General features: G+C 39.5%; 1 protein-coding gene across 18 annotated transcripts in view; it reads right to left on the bottom strand.

The window, feature by feature from the left end:
- LOC128696147 (protein lin-10) overlaps positions 1 to 25,874 on the bottom strand; it is a 921,476-nt gene that overhangs the window by 46,473 nt on the left and 849,129 nt on the right. For all 18 annotated transcript variants that reach the window (XM_053787271.2, XM_053787270.2, XM_053787272.2 and 15 more), the window contains one exon: positions 5,698 to 5,817. In XM_053787271.2, coding sequence (XP_053643246.2) covers positions 5,698 to 5,817 — 120 coding nt within the window. The remainder of the gene's footprint in view (positions 1 to 5,697; positions 5,818 to 25,874) is intronic.

Genomic DNA, 25,874 nt, shown 5'->3' with positions numbered 1-25,874 from the left:
CCCATTTTGAATTTTTATTCTCACAAAAAAATATAAGATTTACTGTTATGCAGACTACTGCATTAACATAGAAATGGTATAAATAATATCAGTGCACTTGTGAAAGAGTATCAGACTCACCAGTTGATGTGTATTGGACACATAGCATGATTTGTTTACCTTTGAACTTTGGCAAAAATTGAACATTTCTGTTACTTTGAGCTCAATATGAAGGTACTTTTCATTGTGAAACCAATCAAAATCATCTCAATTTCTGTAATATGTCTTCCATTCTATAAAATGAGACCAGGAAAACTAGAATACAACCATAAATACCATACGAAAATACAGTGCAAAATCGCTGTTTTAAACCAAAAACATGATCGGAGTTTTTTTTTTCTCATTATGCACTGTGTGCTGCAGGATTTTTTTTATACTGTGCACACTGACCACATAGACCCATTCTTTCATATGTAAGCCTACCAGCTTTCTCTCGCTAGATTTGAAGGTGCTAGAATTTACGCGTACTAGTACAGCACCAACCCTGGCGTGCAAGCCGTACTAGTATGACACCAACCCTGAAAGGGTTAAATGTCAGCCTTCTATTAATGGAAAAACTTATGCAGGTTAAAAAAATATGGTTCACTTTCTATAAACTTGACACTGAGAGCCTAAAACAGGTGTAAAGTTCCTTACATCATCTTGTTAACCCTTTCAGGGTTCAAGGCCAAAATCTGAAGGGGTGCCCCAGTGTCCAAGAAATTTTGAAAAAAAAAAAAAAAAAAAAAAAAAAAAAAAAAAATATTTTGTCTTACAGAATTAAAGATAATATTTTTGTGAAGGTAATAAAACAAAAAAAAATTACGACCAATACTTACCAAGATACAGTAGTGGGAGGTTGACCCAAAACGATCAGGTGGCGGAAACATCAGCGACTTCCGCAAAATCGTATTTTTTTATTTTACGTTTTTTATATATTTTTCTTTTTTTTTCTAATTTTTTTTCTTTTTCTAGTAACATTTGTGGTCTGTGAGACCAATATAATGTATATTGTACAAGTGTATACTCATTGTATTCAACACAGTAACTGCACTAATTTGTTTATCATTATATTGCTTACAAAACTTGTTTACAAGTTTATTGTAAACAAAATAATGAAAATATTAGTGAAGTTATTGTGCTGAATACAATGGTACCATATAGTACTATATGGTACAATGGTGCCATAGGGTGCAATGGTACCATATGGTACAGTGGTACCATTGCAGAATCTCTCCACCACATAGACCCATTCTCTCACATGTGGGCCTACCAGCTTTCTCCCGCTTGATTTGAAACCGCTAGAATTTACGCGTATAAATACGTCAGAAACAGTGGCACGTAAGACATATATATACGACCGAAACAGTCAAAGGGTTAACTGAGTTTTTCATCGTTGTCCAAGCCAATATTTTTATGCAAAAACGCATCGGTATCTGATTTTATCGCTTTCCGCTGGCATTGTTACCCAAGGGTCCACTGTACAGTACCTAATAGTATTTGGAATAAGTAACGTTTTTTCGTCAAAATATTGGCTCGGTGAACGTCACTGAACTCGATATAAGTCATTTGTCTGGAACGTGTCCATGTGGCCTAAGCGGCCCCAACATTCCAGGGTACAGCCAGTGTGCCACTGTATACCAGCCAGTGAGGACGATCCCACGCGCTCATTTGAAACATTTTGTATTATTCCATTCTTTTTATTGCTTGTAACTGCTAAATAAGCCACCATGGGCCCAAAGAAATCTTCTAGTGCCAGTCAGCCCTTTGTTAAAGGGCTGAGAGAGAGGGGATGGAATGTGCCTTTTTCAGTGATTCTGCAATATGTACAATACTAAAGCAGCAGGAGTCGATAAAGGCCATAGCCCCAGCCAGTGATAAAGTGTAGCAAGTAAGTTAAGCAATTAATTGATAGAAAAAGGACAGCACGAAACTGGCTCCTCCATTGTTGTTGGAGGTATATAGGGCTACTGACTAACACTGCCACCTCTGCTGCCGCCTTCACCACCACTATATAAGGCTTGTCTTTCAATGGCCCTTATACACCCAACAACAAACAACACACCACCACTCGTGACATTAATGCCATATTTTATTCTAGCGTACATATCAGTTGAAACTGTCCAAATATATATCCATGTTGATGTGTGTAGTGCTTCATACATAGATCTACGTCTGATTTTACATGCTTTCAAATGGAGAAAATCAAGGTCGGAGCACTACGCACGTCAACATAGATCTACGTTTGGACAGTTTAAGGGTTAATATTGTTTATTATGTCATATTAGATGAACTGTGCTAGATAAATAAGCCATAGAGCTGATATTAGTGTCATATTGAAGGATTATCTTGTCCTGTCTCCCAACACAATTCCTAACATACACCAGATACAGACCTCTCTGTAACACTTTTTTGAGTGACAGGGGCCCAGTGACTCTCAAGCTGGTCCTAGTGGCATTAAAAAACAAAGAAGGGAAGTAACCCAGGATAAGGACTTGGTACCTGAAGTCTTTATGGAAAGGGATTTCCCTTCCAAACAATTGTAAACTCCTCCATCCTCTCCTCTCCTCCCATCTTCCATACATCACCATGTCTTCAATAAAGGCAAGTGTGATGTTATTATTGTTTTATTCTTCATGTATCATTGTTTTCTGTGTAGGTAAATGTATATTTCATGTAAAAAATATTTTTTTTTTTTTAATATTTTTGGGTGTCTGAAACAAATTAAGTGGATTTCCATTATTTCTTATGGGGAAAATTAATTCGGAGTAAGTCATATTCGGGATAAGTCACTCTCTCTGGAACAGATTAATTACGTAATCCGGGGGTTCATTGTATTTATTTTTTATTTAAATAAAATTATCATGAATTATAAATATCTTACATTTACAGCAATGAGATGGACACAACCTTGACGCATGACAACTGTTTAACCCAACAGTAAGAACAGGATTCACGAAATCGTAATAACACAATTGCAAACAAACCAAAGAATGGTAGGGGTTTGAACCCATAGCCAGTGAGTCCTAAAATTCACAGGCCAGTGTTAATCGCTTGACCAGCTGGCTCAAATAAGATCCATCCAACTAGGTATATTTCTATACACCATAGGAAAGTTAGTATGGGCCACCACTGTGACCACAAATGCAGGTTTCTACAGATGACTCCCACACCAACGTAGCTGTGGCTAGTGGTTCATGCACTGGCCTATGAATTTTAGGACTCACTTGCCTGGGTTCAAACCCCACCAATTCTGTTTTTGTTTTTAATAATAACAGGACATAATGATAACCTGAGAAGGTTTATTCATGATTTTGATTATTTATTTTTTGGGGGGATGGTGTGTATACATGTTATGGGGATATTACTCTGGGCATATTTATTTAGTAAAAAAAAAAATCTGTCTTATGGTTGCAGGTGACTGTATAGTTGTGGTGCTGGAAGGAAATACTTATGGAACCACCCATCAAATGTTTGCACAGGTATTGTACAGGGTCACATTGACTCTCCACATATTTATAGAGCAACAAGCAATGACAACTATAATGTAAGGAATAAAAAACTTTATTATTTTTGAGTACTGATGAATTACAAAGCGTGAAGAAAACAACTCAGTTTTTCCCTTATGTTCTTCAGTTCACTTGAGATGATTTTTTGATTAGATATAGTTTTCAAAAACAAAACTACTACACTCAACTGTCTATTTTCTTTTCTGTTACACCTTTTGTTTTACCCATCTTTTCTACTTTCTACATCAGCAACCTTACATTTTATGAAATAATGTAGTTCACTTTTCTGTCACCTAGACCGAAATATTTCTTAACTTTCTACTCAATGACTTTTCCTAAGAATGTTTTCCTTCCATTTTCCTTATCCTTTAATTTTAAATTTTATTTTTCCTTAACGCTTTGACTGTTTCAGTCGTATATATACATCTTACGAGCCACCGTTTTTGACGTATATATATTCATAAATTCTAGCGGCTTCAAATCAAGCAGGAGAAAGCTGGTAGGCCCACATGTGAGAGAATGGGTCTGTGTGGTCAGTAAGTACCATATAAAAAAAATCCTGCAGCACGCAGTGCATGAGGAGAAAAAAAAAATTCCAACTGTTTTTTTAATTAAAATGCTGACTTTGTGGTCTATTTTCATATAGTATTTATGGTTGTATTCTCGTTTTCTTGGTCTCATTTGATAGAATGGAAAACATATTATACAAACAGAGGTGATTTTGATTAGTTTTACTATGAAAAGAATTTTGAAATGGAGCTCAAAGTAGAGGAAATGTTTGATTTTTGCCGATGTTCAAAAGTAAACAAATGATGTCATTTTCCGATAAATGTCCAACTAGCCATTCTAATATGCAGTCATGAATGGGTTGACATTATTTATACAATTATTACAATACTGCAGTAGTCTGCATAACAGTAAATCTTTTATTTTTTTGTTTGAATAAAAATTCAGAATAGAAAGCAAGAGTAATATCAGAGGGGCCTGGAGATGTGACTGATGAACATAGAAAATGTTATTTTTGAGCCAGGAATGTCTGCATTGTTCATTCTAGACCCTAATTTGAAATTGTCATATTTTTTAAATTTTCGTGAAATTGGCCAAATTGCAAATATCTGACCACATTATTGGGCAATTGAAATCAGTAAATGGGCAGTTTCTTGTACTCAATCGATAGAAAAAAATGGAGTTCTAAAGAAACAGCTATGAGTTTGGTCGACTGGAACAATGGAACTAGCCGAAAATAGGGCTCAAAGAAGGCGAAATCGCCGAGGTCGCTAACTTCACGAGAGCAGAATTCCGTCAGTTTTCCATCAAATTTCGTTCTTTTGGTGTCATTACAATTGGGAAAAGATTCTCTATCATTTCATAAGAAAAAAATATTTTTTTTTTTTAAATTTTGCGACACCAGGAGACACCTCAGGATTTGGGGTTGCGACAGTCAAGGGGTTAATTACTGTTTCTCACATCAACACTAGCAGAGCTACCATGAACAATATGCACTCATCTAAGGCACCTCAGAGTGACCTTCACACTATCTCAATGTAGTCTTTCTAAACTTAGTATTCCTAATCCATGTTATCAATGATATGGCTAAAATTGTGTGTTCAAATATAGAAGCAGAAAAATATGAGAGGGCAAGTAATAAGAATTTAGGGAAAGGCATATTATATTCTTCTTTCTTTCAACACACCAGCGCTGTATCCCACCGAGGCGGGGTGGCCCAAAAGGAAAAACAAAAGTTTCTCCTTTCACATTTAGTAATATATACAGGAGAAGGAGTTACTAGCCCCTTGCTCTTGGCATTTTAGTTGCCTCTTACAACACACATAGCTTACGGAGGAAGAATTCTGTTCCACTTCCCCATGGAAATAAGAGGAAATAAACAAGAACAAGAACTAGTAAGAAAATAGAAAACCCAGAGGGGTGTGTATATATATGCTTGTACATGTATGTGTAGTGTGACCTAAGTGTAAGTAGAAGTAGCAAGACGTACCTGAAACCTTGCAGGTTTATGAGACAGAAAAAACACCAGCAATCCTACCATCATGTAAAATAATTACAGGCTTTCATTTTACATTCACTTGGCATATTATATATGGAATAAATTAAAAATGACTGAATTTCACTATATTAAACATAAAGCAACTGTCATATAATCAATACTTACTACACCATTTTGTACAGAGAAACCTAGCTGATATTTTGTGTCAGGTCTGCGGATCTTCACCTCAACCACAGGTGGACAAGGAACTACTGTAAGTTTCACTGCAGTATTATACTTTGTATTCTGAAACAGAAACATAAGGATTAGTTATTCAATATTTTTTATATCATTATGGTACTGTGCATCAAATCATTTGCGACATTAACTCCACTGATATTAGGTCAAATAAGATTAAAGACTGACCATTACTTGTGTTCCTTCTAATTAAAGACAGACAGTGTTTGATACAGCAATAGTTAACTTTCTCTGTATAATCAACACCGGCACTAATGTGGAATAAAATTTCAAAGTTAGGTACTGTAATGTGATGTGAGACTTACAAGTTTCAACACTAGTAAAACTGGTGTGCTTTTTTTTTTTTTTGTATATATACCATATACAAGAATTTTTTAAAAGGGCAGGTCTTGTCATGTCCCTCCAATAATATCTGAAAAACTTGGGCTCATGTCATCTCATCACCTTTAAACTGATGTCTAAGATTAAATATTAATTAGTCAGATTTATTTATGAGAATGCAAAATTTTACACAATATACAGTAAACCCTCGATGAACACACAATCAGATAGCATGGTTTTTATCTTAACACCACTGGAAAAAATGCAACCCCTAGTATTCCACCAAACAAAAACAAGTCACTAGACAATATTCTTCTTGCTTAACTAATTTATTTAATATTTATATTAACTTATGCATGCAGAATTTATATACTATAGCACTTCTATAAAAAGTATTTAGTGCATTAATATCAAGATTTCTCAGTCAGTAGAAATAGAATACAACTTCATTCAGCTTATTAACCCAGAAGGTAGTAACTCAGCATCATACATCACCATAATTACGTGTCTAACAGTTTTTTACCTACTCTAGCCTAACAGAGTTTAAAGTAAAATACACCAAAGTTATTTTTATGTAGTAAAATACTAAAAAAATTGTTTGACAAATTTGGAAGTGTCCAAGTGGAAATCTTATTTTGCCATGTGTTCTTCACATTATGATACACAATTTTAAGTTAAGCACTGATTTTCAACAATATAACAGCATGTTATTCAAGGGTTTATTGTACTTGTTATTTTTTCTTAAAATTGTGGTCATTCAAGTTCCAGGTTAAATTTCCGAAGAAATTACTGAAAACATCTGCAAGCAACCAATGTCTGGTTTTCATACACAATTCAGTGATTTCACAAGATAATCCTTGTACATACAGTACAATAATGCAATAATACAATACTGTATAAAGATTCCAATGTGTTTACACTTTGTATGTGCAAAATTTTTCATTACACAATGTTCTGTATTGAATGTTGTATTGGTTTATACTGTGTAGCTCCAACCCTGTAACATAATACACATGCTATGTAGAAAAATGTAAAATGTTCCTTCTCTCTTATTGTTTCAGGAGCCTCAATCTGTTATCATCTTTTCATCCTAGGAAACTCAAAGTCATCCCTCACCCCAAGGTTAGACTTTCTTCTCAAAACACGAAACTTCATAAATCATACTGTTTCCAAGTATTTTTGGGTTATCCTAGGTTCTCTAAACATATGCTGCTATGTATGATAATTCTATGTAACTGTATTTGTGTATACCTGAATAAACTTACTTACTTGTGGACTTGCTTGGAAATTAAGTGCTTTGTCTGAGTACAACTCTACATATATTTCCTTGTCCTTGCTATGGCTGACAAACTCTCTACTAATCAGACTAATCATTAATCTGGCTTAGGTCATGCCAGCTAAAGACCTTGGTGAAAAAAATGATCATATATGCTTATATCAGGCAAAGCCTTTCTCTTGCTAGGATCCAAAACACTAGAGGCATATCTGTGTCCTCAGCATTGGAAGTTTTCAGAGAAGTGATTGGTGGAATGATGAGGTAAACAGTGTGATACAAGAGAAAAAGGTTGCTTATGAGAGGTTTTTACAAAGCAGAAGTGATATAAGAAGGGTGGAGTATATGGAGAGTATAAGAGAGGTGAAGAAAGTGGCAAAGGAGTGCAAAAGGAGAGCAAATGATAGAGTGGGTGAGGCACTGTCAATAAATTGTGCTGAACATAAGAACAAATTTTGGATTGAGATAAATAGGTTAAGAAAACCTAGGGAATGAATGGATTTAACAGTTAAAAACAGAATAGGGGAATTAGTAGATGTGGAGCTGGAGGTACTGGGAAGAGTGAGGGAATATTTTAAGTGTTAAATGTTGATGAAGAGAGGGAGGTAGTATTTTATGCATTGGCCAGGGAGGTATAACATCTTTTAGGAGCGAAGAAGAGCTGAATGTGAGTGTGGGGGAGGTGCTGAGGTATTAGGTAGAATGAGAGGGGGTAAAGCAGCTGGAACTGATGCGATCATGACAGAGATGTTAAAAGAAGCAGGTGGATGTAGTTTTGGAGTGGTTGGTACTTTTGTTCAATAAATGTATGAAAAAGGGAAAGGTACCTGGGGATTGGCAAATAGTGTGTATAGTTCCTTTATTATAGGTAGTATGTTGGTAGACAGCAACCGCCCACGGAGGTACTACCGTCCTGCCAAGTGAGTGTAAAACGAAAGCCTGTAATTGTTTTACATGATGGTAGGTGTGGCATGCAAAGAGTACGTAACCTTTATTCGGCGCATGTACACACCCTCATTTACAGGCTATCTCCCCCAACCAGCGAACCAGGTTGCTAAGAGTTGATGATGGGGCCCCGTCGTTCAACTAGTGACCAGGTTCTAGCCAATAGGAAGATGGTTTTGGCAATCGCAGAAGTTATGTGGGTACCGCTCTCCTGTCTGCCCTTGTCATTCCCATTCTAGAGCTGGTTGAAGCACGGTCTGCTATCTTGTGGCTTCTATTTCTGCTTTGCTTACCGTGGAGTGCACTATACTTATCACTGTACATAGTGTACATATTGCTGTTCTAAATTGGTGAAGGATAATATAAGTAAACTTTTTCTGCTGTGTTTATTTTGCTCCCATTACACCCGGAATAACAGGCCATTTGGAATCCTGGGTTGTAATAGTAGGATTGCTGGTGTTCATTTTTCTGTCTCATAAACATGCAAGATTTCAGGTATGTCTTGCTACTTCTACTTACACTTAGGTCACACTACACATACATGTACGTACAAGCATATATATGCACACACCCCTCTGGGTTTTCTAATATTTTCTTAATAGTTCTTGTTCTTGTTTATTTCCTCTTACTTCCATGGAGAAATGGAACAGAATTCTTCCTCCGTAAGCCATGCGTGTTGTAAAAGGCGACTAAAATACCAGGCGCAAGGGGCTAGTAACCCCCTTCTCCTGTGTATATTACTAAATGTGAAAAGACAAACTTTTGTTTTTAATTTTGGGCCACCCTGCCTCGGTGGGATATGGCCGGTGTGTTGAAAGAAAGAAAGTTCCTTTATATAAAGGGAAGAGGGACAAAAGAGATTGTAAAAATTATTTTTTTTTATTAACACACTGGCCGATTCCCACCAAGGCAGGGTGGCCCAAAAAAGAAAAACCTTCACCATCATTCACTCCATCACTGTCTTGCCAGAAGGGTGCTTTACACTACAGTTTTTAAACTGCAACATTAACACCCCTCCTTCAGAGTGCAGGCACTGTACTTCCCATCTCCAGGACTCAAGTCCGGCCTGCCGGTTTCCCTGAATCCCTTCATAAATGTTACTTTGCTCACACTCCAACAGCACATCAAGTATTAAAAACCATTTGTCTCCATTCACTCCTATCAAACACGCTCACGCATGCCTGCTGGAAGTTCAAGCCCCTCGCACACAAAACCTCCTTTACCCCCTCCCTCCAACCTTTCCTAGGCCGACCCCTACCCCGCTTTCTTTCCACTACAGACTGATACACTCTTGAAGTCACTCTGTTTCGCTCCATTCTCTCTACATGTCCGAACCACCTCAACAACCCTTCCTCAGCCCTCTGGACAACAGTTTTGGTAATCCCGCACCTCCTCCTAACTTCCAAACTACGAATTCTCTGCATTATATTCACACCACACATTGCCCTCAGACATGACATCTCCATTGCCTCCAGCCTTCTCCTCGCTGCAACATTCATCACCCATGCTTCACACCCATATAAGAGCGTTGGTAAAACTATACTCTCATACATTCCCTTCTTTGCCTCCAAGGACAAAGTTCTTTGTCTCCACAGACTCCTAAGTGCACCACTCACCCTTTTCCCCTCATCAATTCTATGATTCACCTCATCTTTCATAGACCCATCCGCTGACATGTCCACTCCCAAATATCTGAATACATTCACCTCCTCCATACTCTCTCCCTCCAATCTGATATCCAATCTTTCATCACCTAATCTTTTTGTTATCCTCATAACCTTACTCTTTCCTGTATTCACCTTTAATTTTCTTCTTTTGTACACCCTACCAAATTCATCCACCAATCTCTGCAACTTCTCTTCAGAATCTCCCAAGAGCACAGTGTCATCAGCAAAGAGCAACTGTGACAACTCCCACTTTATGTGTGACTCTCTATCTTTTAACTCCACGCTTCTTGCCAAGACCCTCGCATTTACCTCTCTTACAACCCCATCTATAAATATATTAAACAACCACGGTGACATCACACATCCTTGTCTAAGGCCTACTTTTAGTGGGAAATAATTTCCCTCTTTCCTACATACTCTAACTTGAGCCTCACTATCCTCGTAAAAACTCTTCACTGCTTTCAGTAACCTACCTCCTACACCATACACCTGCAACATCTGCCACACTGCCCCCCTATCCACCCTGTCATATGCCTTTTCCAAATCCATAAATGCCACAAAGACCTCTTTAGCCTTATCTAAATATACTGTTCACTTATATGTTTCACTGTAAACACCTGGTCCACACACCCCCTACCTTTCCTAAAGCCTCCTTATTCATCTGCTATCCTATTCTCCGTCTTACTCTTAATTCTTTCAATAATAACTCTACCATACACTTTACCAGGTATACTCAGCATACTTATCCCCCTTTAATTTTTGCACTCTCTTTTGTCCCCTTTGCCTTTATACAAAGGAACTATGCATGCTCTCTGCCAATCCCTAGGTACCTTACCCTCTTCCATACATTTATTAAATAATTGCACCAACCACTCCAAAACTATATCCCCACCTGCTTTTAACATTTCTATCTTTATCCTATCAATCCCGGCTGCCTTACCCCCTTTCATTTTACCTACTGCCTCACGAACTTCCCCCACACTCACAACTGGCTCTTCCTCACTCCTACAAGATGTTATTCTTCCTTGCCCTATACACGAAATCACAGCTTCCCTATCTTCATCAACATTTAACAATTCCTCAAAATATTCCCTCCATCTTCCCAATACCTCTAACTCTCCATTTAATAACTCTCCTCTCCTATTTTTAACTGACAAATCCATTTGTTCTCTAGGCTTCCTTAACTTGTTAATCTCACTCCATAACTTTTTCTTATTTTCAACAAAATTTGTTGATAACATCTCACCCACTCTCTCATTTGCTCTCTTTTTACATTGCTTCACCACTCTCTTAACCTCTCTCTTTTTCTCCATATACTCTTCCCTCCTTGCATCACTTCTACTTTGTAAAAACTTCTCATATGCTAACTTTTTCTCCCTTACTACTCTCTTTACATCATCATTCCACCAATCGCTCCTCTTCCCTCCCGCACCCACTTTCCTGTAACCACAAACTTCTGCTGAACACTGTAACACTACATTTTTAAACCTACCCCATATCTCTTCAACCCCATTGCCTATGCTCTCATTAGCCCATCTATCCTCCAATAGCTGTTTATATCTTACCCTAACTGCCTCCTCTTTTAGTTTATACACCTTCACCGCTCTTTTCCCTGATGCTTCTATTCTCCTTGTATCCCATTTACCTTTTACTCTCAGTGTAGCTACAACTAGAAAGTGATCTGATAAATCTGTGGCCCCTCTATAAACATGTACATCCTGAAGTCTACTCAACAGTCTTTTATCTACCAATACATAATCCAACAAACTACTGTCATTTTGCCCTACATCATATCTTGTATACTTATTTATCCTCTTTTTCTTAAAATATGTATTACCTATAACTAAACCCCTTTCTATACAAAGTTCAATCAAAGGGCTCCCATTATCATTTACACCTGGCACCCCAAACTTACCTACCACACCCTCTCTAAAAGTTTCTCCTACTTTAGCATTCAGATCCCCTACCACAATTACTCTCTCACTCCTATGCATTCACTTAACATCTCCCAAAATCTCTCTCTCTCTCCTCTACATTCCTCTCTTCTCCAGGTGCATACACGCTTATTATGACCCACTTTTCGCATCCAACCTTTACTTGATTCCACATAATTCTTGAATTTACACATTCATATTCTCTTTTCTCCTTCCATAACTGATCCTTCAACATTACTGCTACCCCTTCCTTTGCTCTAACTCTCTCAGATACTCCAGATTTAATCCCATTTATTTCCCCCCACTGAAACTCTCCTACCCCCTTCAGCTTTGTTTTGCTTAGGGCCAGGACATCCAACTTCTTTTCATTCATAACATCAGCAATCATCTGTTTCTTGTCATCTGCACTACATCCACGCACATTCAAGCATCCCAGTTTTATAAAGTTTTTCTTCTTCTCTTTTTTAGTAAATGTCTACAGGAGAAGGGGTTACTAGCCCATTGCTCCGGGCATTTTAGTCGCCTCATACGACACGCATGGCTTACGGAGGAAAGATTCTTTTCCACTTCCCCATGGACAATAGAAGAAATAAAGAAGAACAAGAGCTATTTAGAAAAAGGAGAAAAACCTAGATGTATGTATATATATATGCTTGTGCGTGTCTGTGAAGTGTGACCAAAGTGTAAGTAGGAGTAGCAAGATATCCCTGTTATCTAGCGTGTTTATGAGACAGAAAAAGAAACCAGCAATCCTACCATCATGCAAAACAGTTACAGGTTTCTGTTTCACAGTCATCTGGCAGGACGGTAGTACTTCCCTGGGTGGTTGCTGTCTACCAACCTATTACCTATATATCAGGTAAAGTATATAGTAGGATTATTATTGAAAGAATTAGAGGCAAGACAGAGAGCAGAATTGCAGATGAACAAGGAGTTTTTAAAATGGGCAGGGGATGTGTAGACCAAGTGTTTATATTGAAGCATATAAGTGAGCAATATTTTCCTCTCCATATACTCCTCCCTCCTTGCATCATTTCGACTTTGTAAAAACCTCTCATATGCTAATGTTTTCTCTCTTACTGCTCTCTTTACATCATTCCACCAATTGCTCTTCTTCCCTCCCACACCCACTTTTCTAGGGAAGTTTTCATATGATTTAGAAAAGACATATGATAGGGTGGATAGGGGACCAGTGTGGCAAATGTTGCAAGTGTATGTACAGTGGTCCCCCGCTTTTTGTAGTTCCCGGCAATCGTACAATTCGCCAATCATAGGGGTATTTTCGTATAAACATGGACTCGCTTTTCATAGGTTGACTCGCGAGTCGTAGTTCGTCCGGGACGCGTATGCACGGCGTGGGCCAGGGCGGCAGCCAGTCTGGCATTGTTTACCAGTGAGCGAAGGTCCCCTCGCGTGCTCCAGCGAAATATTTCATAATATTCCATTTATTTTAGTGCTTGCAAGTACTAAATAAGCTACCATGGCTCCAAAGAAAGCTCCTAGTGCCAAGCCTGTGGTAAAGAAGGTGAGAAATACGATTGAATTTAAGAAAACCATCATTGAACAATATGAAAGTGGTACAAGTGTGGCCGAACTGTCCAGGATGTATAAGAAACCCTACACAACCTTATGTTCCATAGTGGCCAAGAAAAATGAAATAAAGGATGCTGTTGTTGCAAAGGGAGTAACTATGCTGACAAAAATGAGATCACCAGTACTGGAAGAGGTTGAGAAGTTATTATTGGTGTGGATAAATGAGAAACAATTAGCAGGAGATACTCTTATGACTTCGTTTGTTTGTGAAAAGGCTAGGCAGTTGCATGAAGATTTGGTAAAGAAATTGCCTGCAAATAGTGGTGAAGTGAGTGGATTTAAGGCCAGCAAAGGCTGGTTTGAGAGATTTAAGAACCGTACTGGCATACAGTGTGGTAAGGCATGGTGAAGCTGCCGGTTCGGACCACAAGGCGGCTGAAAAATATGTGCATGAATTCCAGGAGTACACAGAGGCTGAAGGACTGAAACCTGAACAAGTGTTCAATTGTGATGAAACAGGCCTCTTTTGGAAGAAAATGCCAAAGAGGACCTTCATTACACAAGAGGAAAAGGCAATGCCAGGACATAAGCCTATGAAAGACAGGCTGACGCTAATGTTCTGCGCTAATGCTAGTGGGGATTTCAAAGTGAAGCCATTACTAGTGTACCATTCTGAAAATCCCAGAGTGTTCAGGAAAAACAATGTTATGAAGAGTAAATTGTGTGTTTTGGAAATCTAATAGTAAGTCATGGGTCACGAGGGAAATTTTCGTCGAGTGGTTCAATGAAGTGCTTGGCCCTAGTGTGAAGGAGTATCTCCTGGAAAAGAAATTGGATCTCAAGTGCGTGCTAGTAATGGACAATGCGCCTGCTCATCCTCCAAACTTGGATGACCTAATTTTCGAGGAGTTTGAGTTCATCAGAGTAAAGTTCTTGCCCCCGAATACCACTCCTCTCCTCCAACCCATGGACCAGCAGGTTATTGCAAACTTTATAAAACTCTACACAAAAGCAATGTTTCACAGGTGCTTGACTGTGACCACAGACACTCACTTGACCCTAAGGGAATTTTGGAGAGAACACTTCAGCATCCTCCACTGCATAACCCTTATAGGTATGGCTTGGGAGGGAGTGACTACCAGGACTTTGAACTCTGCCTGGAGAAAATTGTGGCCAGATTGTGTCGACAAGAGGGATTTTGAAGGATTTGGGACTGACCCTAATAAGCCTATGTCTGTTGTAAAATCAATTGTGGCACTGGGGAGTTCCATGGGGTTGGATGTGAGTTTGGAGGATGTGGAAGAATTGGTGGAAGACCACAATGAAGAGCTCACCACTGAGGAGCTGCAAGAGCTTCAGCAGGAAGAGCAACACATCGCAGCTCAGAATCTTGCTGCAGAGGAGGAGGAAGAGAGATGGAAGAAGGTGCCTTCTTCAGAAATTAAAGAGATTTTTACTATGTGGGGTAAGATGGAAAGCTTTATGGAGAAACATCACCCTAACAAGGTTGTTGCAAGCCAGGTTGGCAACATGTACAGTGACAAAGTCTTGGGCCATTTTAGGGAAGTGTTAAAGAGATGCCAGAAACAGAGCTCTCTCCACAGTTATTTTGTGAGACAGGACTCCAGTGACTCTCAAGGTGGTCCTAGTGGCATTAAGAAACAGAGAAGAGAAGCAACCCCAGAAAAGCAAATGGTACCTGAGGTGTTGATGGAAGGGGATTCCCCTTCCAAACTATAAACAATCCACTCTCTCTCCTCCTCCAGTCTCCCATACACTAAGAAGAATCTCCAATAAAGGTAAGTGTTATGCTGTTAATGTTTCATTCATCATTTCCCATTGTATTGTTTATGTACTACATGTATATTTCATGTTAAAATTTTTTTTGTTTTAATACTTCTGGGTGTCAGGAACGGATTAATTGTATTTACGTAATTTCTTATGGGGAAAATTGATTCGTAAATCGTAAATTTCGTTTATAGTAACGGCTCCAGGAACGGATTAATTACGAACAACGAGGGACCACTGTAATAGGTTTTAAGTTAGTAAATTCTGTAAAGAGTTTTTATTAGGAAAGTGAGGCTCAGGTTAGGGTGTGAGGAGAGACAGGGAGATTACTTTCCAGTAAAAATAGGCCCTAGGCAGGGATGGGTGTAATGTTACCATGGTCATTTAACATATTTAGAGATAGGGTTGTAAAAGAAGTAAATGCTAGGGTGTTTGGGAGAGGGGTGGAATTAAATTATGGGGAATCAAATACAAAACAGGAGTTGACACAGTTGCTTTTTGCTGATGAGACTGCTTTTTGGGATATTCTAAAGAGAAAGGTTAGTGGGCAAGTCTGGGAGGGTGTGTAAAGGAAGAAAGTGAACATAGACAAGAGTAAGGTGATGAGGATATCAAATGAGTTCAGTAAAGAAAAATTGGATATTATATTGGAGGGAGTATGGAAGAAGTGAATGTGCTCAGATATTTGGGAGTAGACTTGTCAGCGGATGAGTTTATGAAGGATGAGGTTAACCATAGAATTGATAAAGGAAAAAAGGTGAATGGTGCATTGAGGTATCTGTGGAGACAAAAAAAAGGAATGTATGAGTGTATAGTGGTACCAACACACTTATATAGGTGTGAAGCATGGTACACAAATAACCCGCACATAGAAGAGAGGAGCTGACAACGATGTTTCGGTCCGACTTGGACCATTTACAAAATCACACTAACGAAAAGGAGAGAAGGAGGGAATATACATAAGCCAGGAGATGGTAGTGGTAGTAGTGGAGGTAGTAGTGGGGGAGGTAATATGGTGGAGGTGGAGCCAGTCAAATACTAAGAAAGAGGAGCACTGCAAGGGAGCTTGGGGCCTACAGAGGGTAGGAGCATGAACACAGAGGGGGAAAAAATAATGAAGGAACAAATACCCAAGGCAGAAAACAACCCAAAGGAGAAAGAGGAAAGAGGAAAGGGGAAGAGGGAGAAGAAGAAAAAGGAATCAGGTTAAGTCATAGGTATTCTGAAGTTTGGAGTGGGAAAGGAAGGCATCATCTACAGAGATGAAGCCAGGACTAAGATTCATACAAGGAAAGGAATCTTAGTCCTGGCTTCATCTCTGTAGATGCCTTCCTTTCCCACTACATTGTAAAATGCTCCAAACTTCAGAACACCCATGACTTAACCTGATTCCTTTTTCTTCTTCTCCCTCTTCACCTTTTCTCTTTCTCCTTTGGGTTGTCTTTCTTCTGTCTTGGGTATTTGTTCCTTCATTATTTTTCCCCTCTGTGTCCTTGCTCCTACCCTCTGAGAGTCCCTAGCTCCCTTTCAGTGCTCCTCTTTCTTAGTATTTGGCTCTACCTCCACTACTACCACTACCACCTCCTGGCCTAAATATACTCCCTCCTTCTCTCCTTTTCGTTAGTGTGACTTTGTAAGTGGTCTAAGTTGGACTGAAACATCGTCGTAAGCTCCTCTTCTATGTGCAAGTTATTTGTGTGTCGTTCCAGTCACGTTATAGTGCCTTTTTTTTTTTTTGTGAAGCATGGGTTGCAAATGCTGCAGCAAGGAGGAGGCTATTGGCAGTGGAGACGTCATGTCTAAGGAAAATGTGTGGTGTAAATATGTAGCAAATTCATAGTGTGGAAATTAGAAGGTGTGGAGTTACTAAAAGTATTATTCAGATGGCTGAAGAGGGATTGTTAGGGTGGTAAAGTCATTTAGAGAGGAAGCAAAATAAGTGGAAAGGACGAGAGGTAGGGGTAATCCTAGGAAAGGATGGAGGGAGGGGGTAAAAGAGGTTTTGTGTGCAAGGGGGCTTGGACATGTAGCAGGCATGTGTGAGCATGTTAGGAGTGAATGGAGACGAATGGCGATGAATGGCTTTTGGAACTTGAAGAGCTGTTGGAGTGTGAGAAGGGGTAATATTTTGTGAAAGGATTCAAGGAAAGAAGTTAGCCAGACTTGAGTCCTAAAGGTGTAAAGTGCAATGCCTGCACTTTAACCCTTTGAGGGTTTTGGTCGTACTAGTACGTCTTACGCGTAGGGGTTTTTGACGTACTAGTACGCGTAAATTCTAGCGGCCTCAAATCTCGCAGGAAAAGGCTGATAAGCCTAGATGTGAGAGAATGGGTCTGTGTGGTGGGTGTGCGCAGTAGGAAAAAAATCTGGGACCCAGTGGTGCATTGTGGGAATGCCATCATAGTACACAATTTCCACCGTGCCCTGCGGTAAGAAGTTCCTCACTCCTCGGCGAATTGGGACACTTTTGTTCCCCAGTGACAGTTCTAATACAGATGGAAGTGACAGTGAAGATGAGTTTCAAGGTTCTGGTGAGGTTTTGACCGAAACTAATGACCATAATATGGGTAATAGTGAGGAAAACCGAGACAACCCACAGCCTTCCACCTCTGGTGCTGGGCCGTCGTTCAGTTGTACCAGAATCAAAGAGGAAACTCCTATTGTCCAAAATCCCAGACTCAGATGTGAGCATTGGTGATGATAATGATAGTGATTATGAACTACAAGCTCTTCAAACTTGTTCCAAGAATGGAGGAGGAGGAGGAGGCAAGAGGAGGAGGAGGCAGAGGAGGAGGAGGAGGAGGAGGAGGAAGAAGAGGAGGAGGAGGAGGAAGAAGAGGAGGAGGAGGAGGAGGAGGAAGAGGAGGAGGAGGAGGAGGAAGAAGAAGAATACGTAATGATAACAATAATACATAATAATAATACATAATAATAATAATACATAATAATAATAATACATAATAATAATAATACATAATAATAATAATAGGTAATAATAATAATAGGTAATAATAATAATATGTAATAATAAATGTTCACCCATGACAGTAACAAGATAAGGGGAGATAACATCTGATAAGTGCTGACGTTTGATGAGGGTAAATGAGGGTAGAGCTGATGCCAAAAGATGAGATGAACATCGCCCTCCCTTTGTTTTTGCTGGTATACTAACATTTCTGTCTGTCTATTTGCCTGTCTGTCAAGCTCCCTGTCTATCCATCTAGCTCTCTGTCTCAGAGAGCCACAAGACTGTGTCATCACTTTTACTCACATCTTCAAGCAGAGTATAGCACTTTGTCTGGGTTTCTTGGGTTATCCTAGGTAATTTATACTATGTATACTTGTATTTATGTGTACCTGTGAGACAGAGATAGACAGACAGATAGAATGAGGGAGAAAGATAATTAGATAGAATGGAGGAGGGGAAGCAGCATCCGACCCCATTGTTTTGACAGGCCGGAGGGGGAAAGAGTAATGAGCCAATATGTCACTTTGACAGCTGCCGACTCCTTGTAATTTACACTATGGACGAGGAGGAGGAAGAGTAGGGGGAAGAGGAAGAAGAGGAGGAGGAGGAAGAGGAGGAGGAGGAGGGTGGAACACTAGTACACTGGTACTGGTACACTAACATTTCTGTCTGTCTATTTGTCTGTCAAGCTCCCTGTCTATCTGTCTATCCGTCTAGCTCTCTATCTCAGAGAGCCACAAGACTGTGTCATCACTTTTACTCACATCTTCAAGCAGAGTATAGCACTTTGTCTGGATTTCTTGGGTTATCCTAGGTAATTTACACTATGTATACTTGTATTTATGTGTACCTGTGAGACAGAGATAGACAGACAGATAGAAAGAGAGAGACAGATTGAAAGAGATAGAATTAGGGAGAAAGATAAAACACCATTGTGTATGACACCATGTTTCAGAGTTCCACAAGCTGCAGAACTAATAGGAATATGTTCAGTGACTGTATATTGGTATATATATTATAGAACAATAATAATAAACAATGTTTTGTATTGTTTGTTTTTGTAAACAAGTTTTTTATTTTTTTTTTTTATTATCACACCGGCCGATTCCCACCAAGGCAGGGTGGCCCGAAAAAGAAAAACTTTCACCATCATTCACTCCATCACTGTCTTGCCAGAAGGGTGCTTTACACTACAGTTTTTAAACTGCAACATTAACACCCCTCCTTCAGAGTGCAGGCACTGTACTTCCCATCTCCAGGACTCAAGTCCGGCCTGCCGGTTTCCCTGAATCCCTTCATAAATGTTACTTTGCTCACACTCCAACAGCACGTCAAGTATTAAAAACCATTTGTCTCCATTCACTCCTATCAAACACGCTCACGCATGCCTGCTGGAAGTCCAAGCCCCTCGCACACAAAACCTCCTTTACCCCCTCCCTCCAACCCTTCCTAGGCCGACCCCTACCCCGCCTTCCTTCCACTACAGACTGATACACTCTTGAAGTCATTCTGTTTCGCTCCATTCTCTCTACATGTCTGAACCACCTCAACAACCCTTCCTCAGCCCTCTGGACAACAGTTTTGGTAATCCCGCACCTCCTCCTAACTTCCAAACTACGAATTCTCTGCATTATATTCACACCACACATTGCCCTCAGACATGACATCTCCACTGCCTCCAGCCTTCTCCTCGCTGCAACATTCATCACCCACGCTTCACACCCATATAAGAGCGTTGGTAAAACTATACTCTCATACATTCCCCTCTTTGCCTCCAAGGACAAAGTTCTTTGTCTCCACAGACTCCTAAGTGCACCACTCACTCTTTTTCCCTCATCAATTCTATGATTCACCTCATCTTTCATAGACCCATCCGCTGACACGTCCACTCCCAAATATCTGAATACGTTCACCTCCTCCATACTCTCTCCCTCCAATCTGATATTCAATCTTTCATCACCTAATCTTTTTGTTATCCTCATAACCTTACTCTTTCCTGTATTCCTGTAAACAATATATTGATAATTATGTTTGTGTGCTTATTGTGTTGTATACAACGAGTGTATATATGTACATTGCACCTTACTTTGGTCTCATAGGCCACATAAGTTATGTGAAAAAATAAAATAGTGAAAAAACAACAAACCTTCAAATACAAGTAAATCAAAGTTTACCGGGTGAGAGGCAGTCGCCGCTGTTGCCATACGCGGCTCATTTTCTGCAAACTTCATGCATCCATATCTCCGTAAGTATTGATGGTAAATTTTTTTTGTTTATCCTATAATGTTTAGAAAAAAAAAAAACTATTTTTTCATAAGAAAAAATAATTTTTTTTTTTTGAAATTTGGCCGACCCTGAGAACGAGTTTCGGAGAGGGCCTGTCGACCCTCAAAGGGTTAAAGGAGGGGTTTGGGATATTGGCTCTTTGGAGTGACATCTGAAACAGTCATATCTAAGTGCCTATGCAAAGATTGTGTGTTAATGATAGTGAAAGTTTCTTTTTGGTTCACCCTGCCTTGGTGGGAGACGGCCATGTTGAAATTTTTTTATTTCAACACACGGGCTGTCTCCCACCAAAGCAGGGTGACCCCCAAAAAAAGAAACACTTTCACCATCATTCACACATAATCAATGTCTTTGCAGAGGTGCCCAGATATGACAGTTTAGATATCACTCCAAACAGCCAATATCCTAAACCTGTACTTTAAAGTGCAGGTATTGCACTTTCCACCTCCAGGACTCAAGTCTGGCTAACAAGTTTCCTTGAATTCTTTCACAAAATATTACCCTGCTCACACTCCAACAGCTCGTCAGGCCCCAAAAACCATTCATCTCCATTCACTCCTATCTAACAAGCTCACACATGCCTGCTGCATATCCAAGATTCTTGCACCCCTCCCCCCTCCATCCTTTCCTAGGACAACCCCTACCCCTTTTCCCCTCCAAGTCATTCCATTTTGCTCCATCCTCTCTAAATGACCAAACTACCTCAACCCCTCTTCAGCCCTCTGAATAATACTTTCTGTAACTCCATACGTCCTAATTTCCACTCTATGAATTCTCTGCATAATATTTACACCACACATTGCCCTTAGACACGACATCTCCACTGCCACCATCCTCCTCCATGCTGCAAGTATAGTGTTGGTACCACTATACTCTTGTACATTTCCTCCTTTGCCTCCATGGATAATGCTTTTCCTCTCCACTCGCCTCTTTTTCCTTCATCAATTCTACAGTTAACCTCGTCCTTCATAAACCCATCTACTGACAAATCTACTCCCAAATATCTGAACACATTCACTTCTATACTCCTGCAGCTGTTGCATCACGGTCAATTACCAACCCTTTGAAATTAGATTCTTTGGAGAATTGGAAAGTTTGTTTTAGTACTCATAAAATATGTCATTTAGTTTGGATGAATTCTGATACTCTAGAGTATATTTTTGTTGCCTTTGTTAAAAGGCCAGTTATAAAACTATGGATCTAGTTGCTGTCCCAGCTGGGACTGTTCATGGGTACAGAATGCAAATTGCATCACACCTTGTGATTTATGCTGATATTTGACTGTATTTCAGCCATGTGATTGTAAAGTATAATGACTGTATACTTGTAGTCAAAACCCTCGTGTATAATCTGGTGCTGGTAAACAACATTCTGTAATTTTTTATTTATATGAAAGTGCTAGTCCTTGGGAAAGGGAGCAAATTAGGTTTGATCCAAGGAAGGTGAGGGTAACTCAAATTTCTTGGATCTTCATGAGCATTTCACCTGCATGAAGGTGTCCTCATCGATGATAGGAGTACATACTGGAATTATTAGTATGTGACACAATGTGTTAAAAATTTTTACACTTGATGCTGAATATAGATGAAAAATTCTATCACATATTTTAAGCAATTTCGGTGTCTAATGCTGATATTTTTTTTTTCCAACAAGTCGGCCGTCTCCCACCGAGGCAGGGTGACCCAAAAAAGAAAGAAAATCCCCAAAAAGAAAATACTTTCATCATCATTCAACACTTTCACCTCACACATAATCACTTTTTGCAGAGGTGCTCAGAACACAACAGTTTAGAAGCATATACGTATAAAGATACACAACATATCCCTCCAAATTGCTAATATCCCGAAACCCCTCCTTTAGAGTGCAGGCATTGTACTTACCATTTTCAGGACTCAAGTCCGGCTATATAAAAATAACCAGTTTCCCTGAATCCCTTCACTAAATATTACGCTGCTCACACTCCAACAGATCATCAGGTCCCAAATACCATTCGTCTCCATTCACTCCTATCAAACATGCTCATGCACGCCTGCTGGAAGTCCAAGCCCCTCACCCACAAAACCTCCCTTACCCCTTCCTTCCAACCTTTTCGAGGACGACCCCTACCCCGCCTTCCTTGTCCTACAGATTTAAATGCTCTCCATGTCATTCTGCTTTGATCCATTCTCTCTAAATGACCAAACCACCTCAACAACCCCTCTTCAGCCCTCTAATACTTTTATTAACTCCACACCTTCTCCTAATTTCCACACTCCGAATTTTTTGCATAATATTTACACCACACACTGCCCTTAGACAGGACATCTCCACTGCCTCCAACCACCTCCTCACTGCTGCATTCACAACCCAAGCTTCACACCCATATAAGAGTGTTGATACTACTATCCTTTCAAACATTCCCTTCTTTGCCTCCATAGATAACGTTTTTTGACTCCACATATACCTCAACGCACCACTCACCTTTTTTCCCTCATCAATTCTATGATTAACCTCATCCTTCATACATTCATCCGCTGACAAGTCAGCTCCCAAGTATCTGAAAACATTCACTTCTTCCATACTCCTCCTCCCCAATTTGATATCCAATTTTTCTTTATCTAAATCATTTGATACCCTCATCACCTTACTCTTTTCTATGTTCACTTTCAACTTTCTACCTTTATACATATTCCCAAACTCATCTACTAACCTTTGCAATTTTTCTTTAGAATCTCCCATAAGCACAGTATCATCAGCAAAAAGTAACTGTGTCAATTCCCATTTTGAATTTGATTCCCCAAAATTTAATCCCACCCCTCTCCCAAACACCCTAGCATTTACTTCCTTTACAACCCCATCTATAAATATATTAAACAACCATGTTGACATTACACATCCCTGTCTAAGACCTACTTTTACCGGGAAGTAGTCTCCCTCTCTTCTACACACCCTAACCTGAGCCTCACTATCCTCATAAAAACTATTTACAGCATTTAATAACTTACCACCTATTCCATATACTTGCAACATCTGCCACATTGCTCCTCTATCCACTCTATCATATCTTTCTTTCTTTCAACACACCGGCCGTATCCCACCGAGGCGGGGTGGCCCAAAAGGAAAAACGAAAGTTTCTCCTTTTACATTTAGTAATATATACAGGAGAAGAGGTTACTAGCCCCTTGCTCCCGGCATTTTAGTCGCCTCTTACAACACGCATGGCTTACGGAGGAAGAATTCTGTTCCACTTCCCCATGGAGATAAGAGGAAATAAACAAGAATAAGAACTAGAAAGAAAATAGAAGAAAACCCAGAGGGGTGTGTATATATGTGCTTGTACATGTATGTGTAGTGGGACCTAAGTGTAAGTAGAAGTAGCAAGACGTACCTGAAAACTTGCATGTTCATGAGACAGAAAAAAGGACACCAGCAATCCTACCATCATGTAAAACAATTACAGGCTTTCGTTTTACACTCACTTGGCAGGACGGTAGTACCTCCCTGGGCGGTTGCTGTCTACCAACCTACTACCTAGGTCTCTATCATATGCCTTTTCTAAATCCATAAATGCAATAAAAACTTCCCTACCTTTATCTAAATACTGTTCACATATATGCTTCAATGTAAACACTTGATCTACACATCCCCTACCCACTCTGAAACCTCCTTGCTCATCTGCAATCCTACATTCTGTCTTACCTCTAATTCTTTCAATTATGACCCTACCGTACACTTTTCCTGGTATACTCAGTAAACTTATTCCTCTATAATTTTTACAATCTCTTTTGTCCCCTTTCCCTTTATATAAAGGGACTATACATGCTCTGCCAATCCCTAGGTACCTTCCCCTCTTTCATACATTTATTAAACAAAAGTACCAACCACTCCAACACTATATCCCCCCTGCTTTTAACATTTCTGTCATGATCCCATCAGTTCCAGCTGCTTTACCCCCTTTCATTCTATGTAATGCCTCACGTACCTCCACCACACTTACATTCTGCTCTTCTTCACTCCTAAAAGATGGTATACCTCCCTGGCCAGTGCATGAAATTACCGCCTCCCTTTCTTCGTCAACATTTAAAAGTTCCTCAAAATATTCTTGCCATCTACCTAATACCTCCCTCTCCCCATCTACTAACTCCCCTACTCTGTTTTTAACTGACAAATCCATACGTTCCCTAGGCTTTCTTAACTTGTTTAACTCACTCCAAACTTTTTTCTTATTTTCATTAAAATTTCTTGACAGTGCCTCTCCCACTCTATCATCTGCTCTCCTTTTGCACTCTCTCACCACTCTCTTCACCTTTCTTTTACTCTCCATATACTCTGCTCTTCTTATAACACTTCTGCTTTGTAAAAATCTCTCATAAGCTAACATTTTCTCTTTTATCACACCCTTTACTTCATCATTCCACCAATCACTCCTCTTTCCTCCTGCCCCCACCCTCCTATAACCACAAACTTCTGCCCCACATTCTAATACTGCATTTTTAAAACTCATCCAACCCTCTTCAACCCCCCCCCCCCCCCACTACTCATCTTTGCACTAGCCCACCTTTCTGCCAATAGTCGCTTATATCTCACCCGAACTTCCTCCTCCCTTAGTTTATACACTTTCACTTCCCTCCTACTTGTTGTTGCCACCTTCCTCTTGTCCCATCTACCTCTTACTCTAACTGTAGCTACAACTAAATAATGCTCTGATATATCAGTTGCCCCTCTATAAACATGTACATCCTGGAGCCTACCCATCAACCTTTTATCCACCAATACATAATCTAACAAACTACTTTCATTACATGCTACATCATACCTTGTATATTTATTTATCCTCTTTTTCATAAAATATGTATTACTTATTACCAAATCTCTTTCTACACAAAGCTCAATTAAAGGCACCCCAAATTTACCTACTACTCCCTCCACAACATTTTTACCCACTTTAGCATTGAAATCCCCAACCACAAGTACTCTCACACTCGGTTCAAAACTCCCCACGCATTCACTCAACATTTCCCAAAATCTCTCTCTCTCTCCTCTACACTTCTCTCTTCTCCAGGTGCATATACGCTTACTATAACCCACTTTTCACATCCAACCTTTATTTTACTCCACATAATCCTTGAATTAATACCTACCATACAATTTACATGGTGTACATATAATTTACTGAAGCACAGAGATAAGAGGCATTTTATATTTGACTTGCATTGTCTTGGAGATTTTCCCATTAAGTTTTCTTTGTTAGTTATTGCTGATGATCATAAATACAGAACAACTTTTAGGTTGATGGATCCAAATTTTCAGCTTTTAATTGTACAGTATTGATATCATTCATGTGGTGTACATGATATTCAAGAAACCTTTCCTGATTTCCTCAAGTCTACTCTTATATCTGCTAAGTAAAT

Source organism: Cherax quadricarinatus, chromosome 48, assembly GCF_038502225.1.
Source record: "Cherax quadricarinatus isolate ZL_2023a chromosome 48, ASM3850222v1, whole genome shotgun sequence".
NCBI lineage: Eukaryota > Metazoa > Arthropoda > Malacostraca > Decapoda > Parastacidae > Cherax > Cherax quadricarinatus.
The sequence above is the reverse complement of the archived record's forward strand: the minus strand, read 5'-3'. Positions and strand labels throughout refer to the sequence as shown.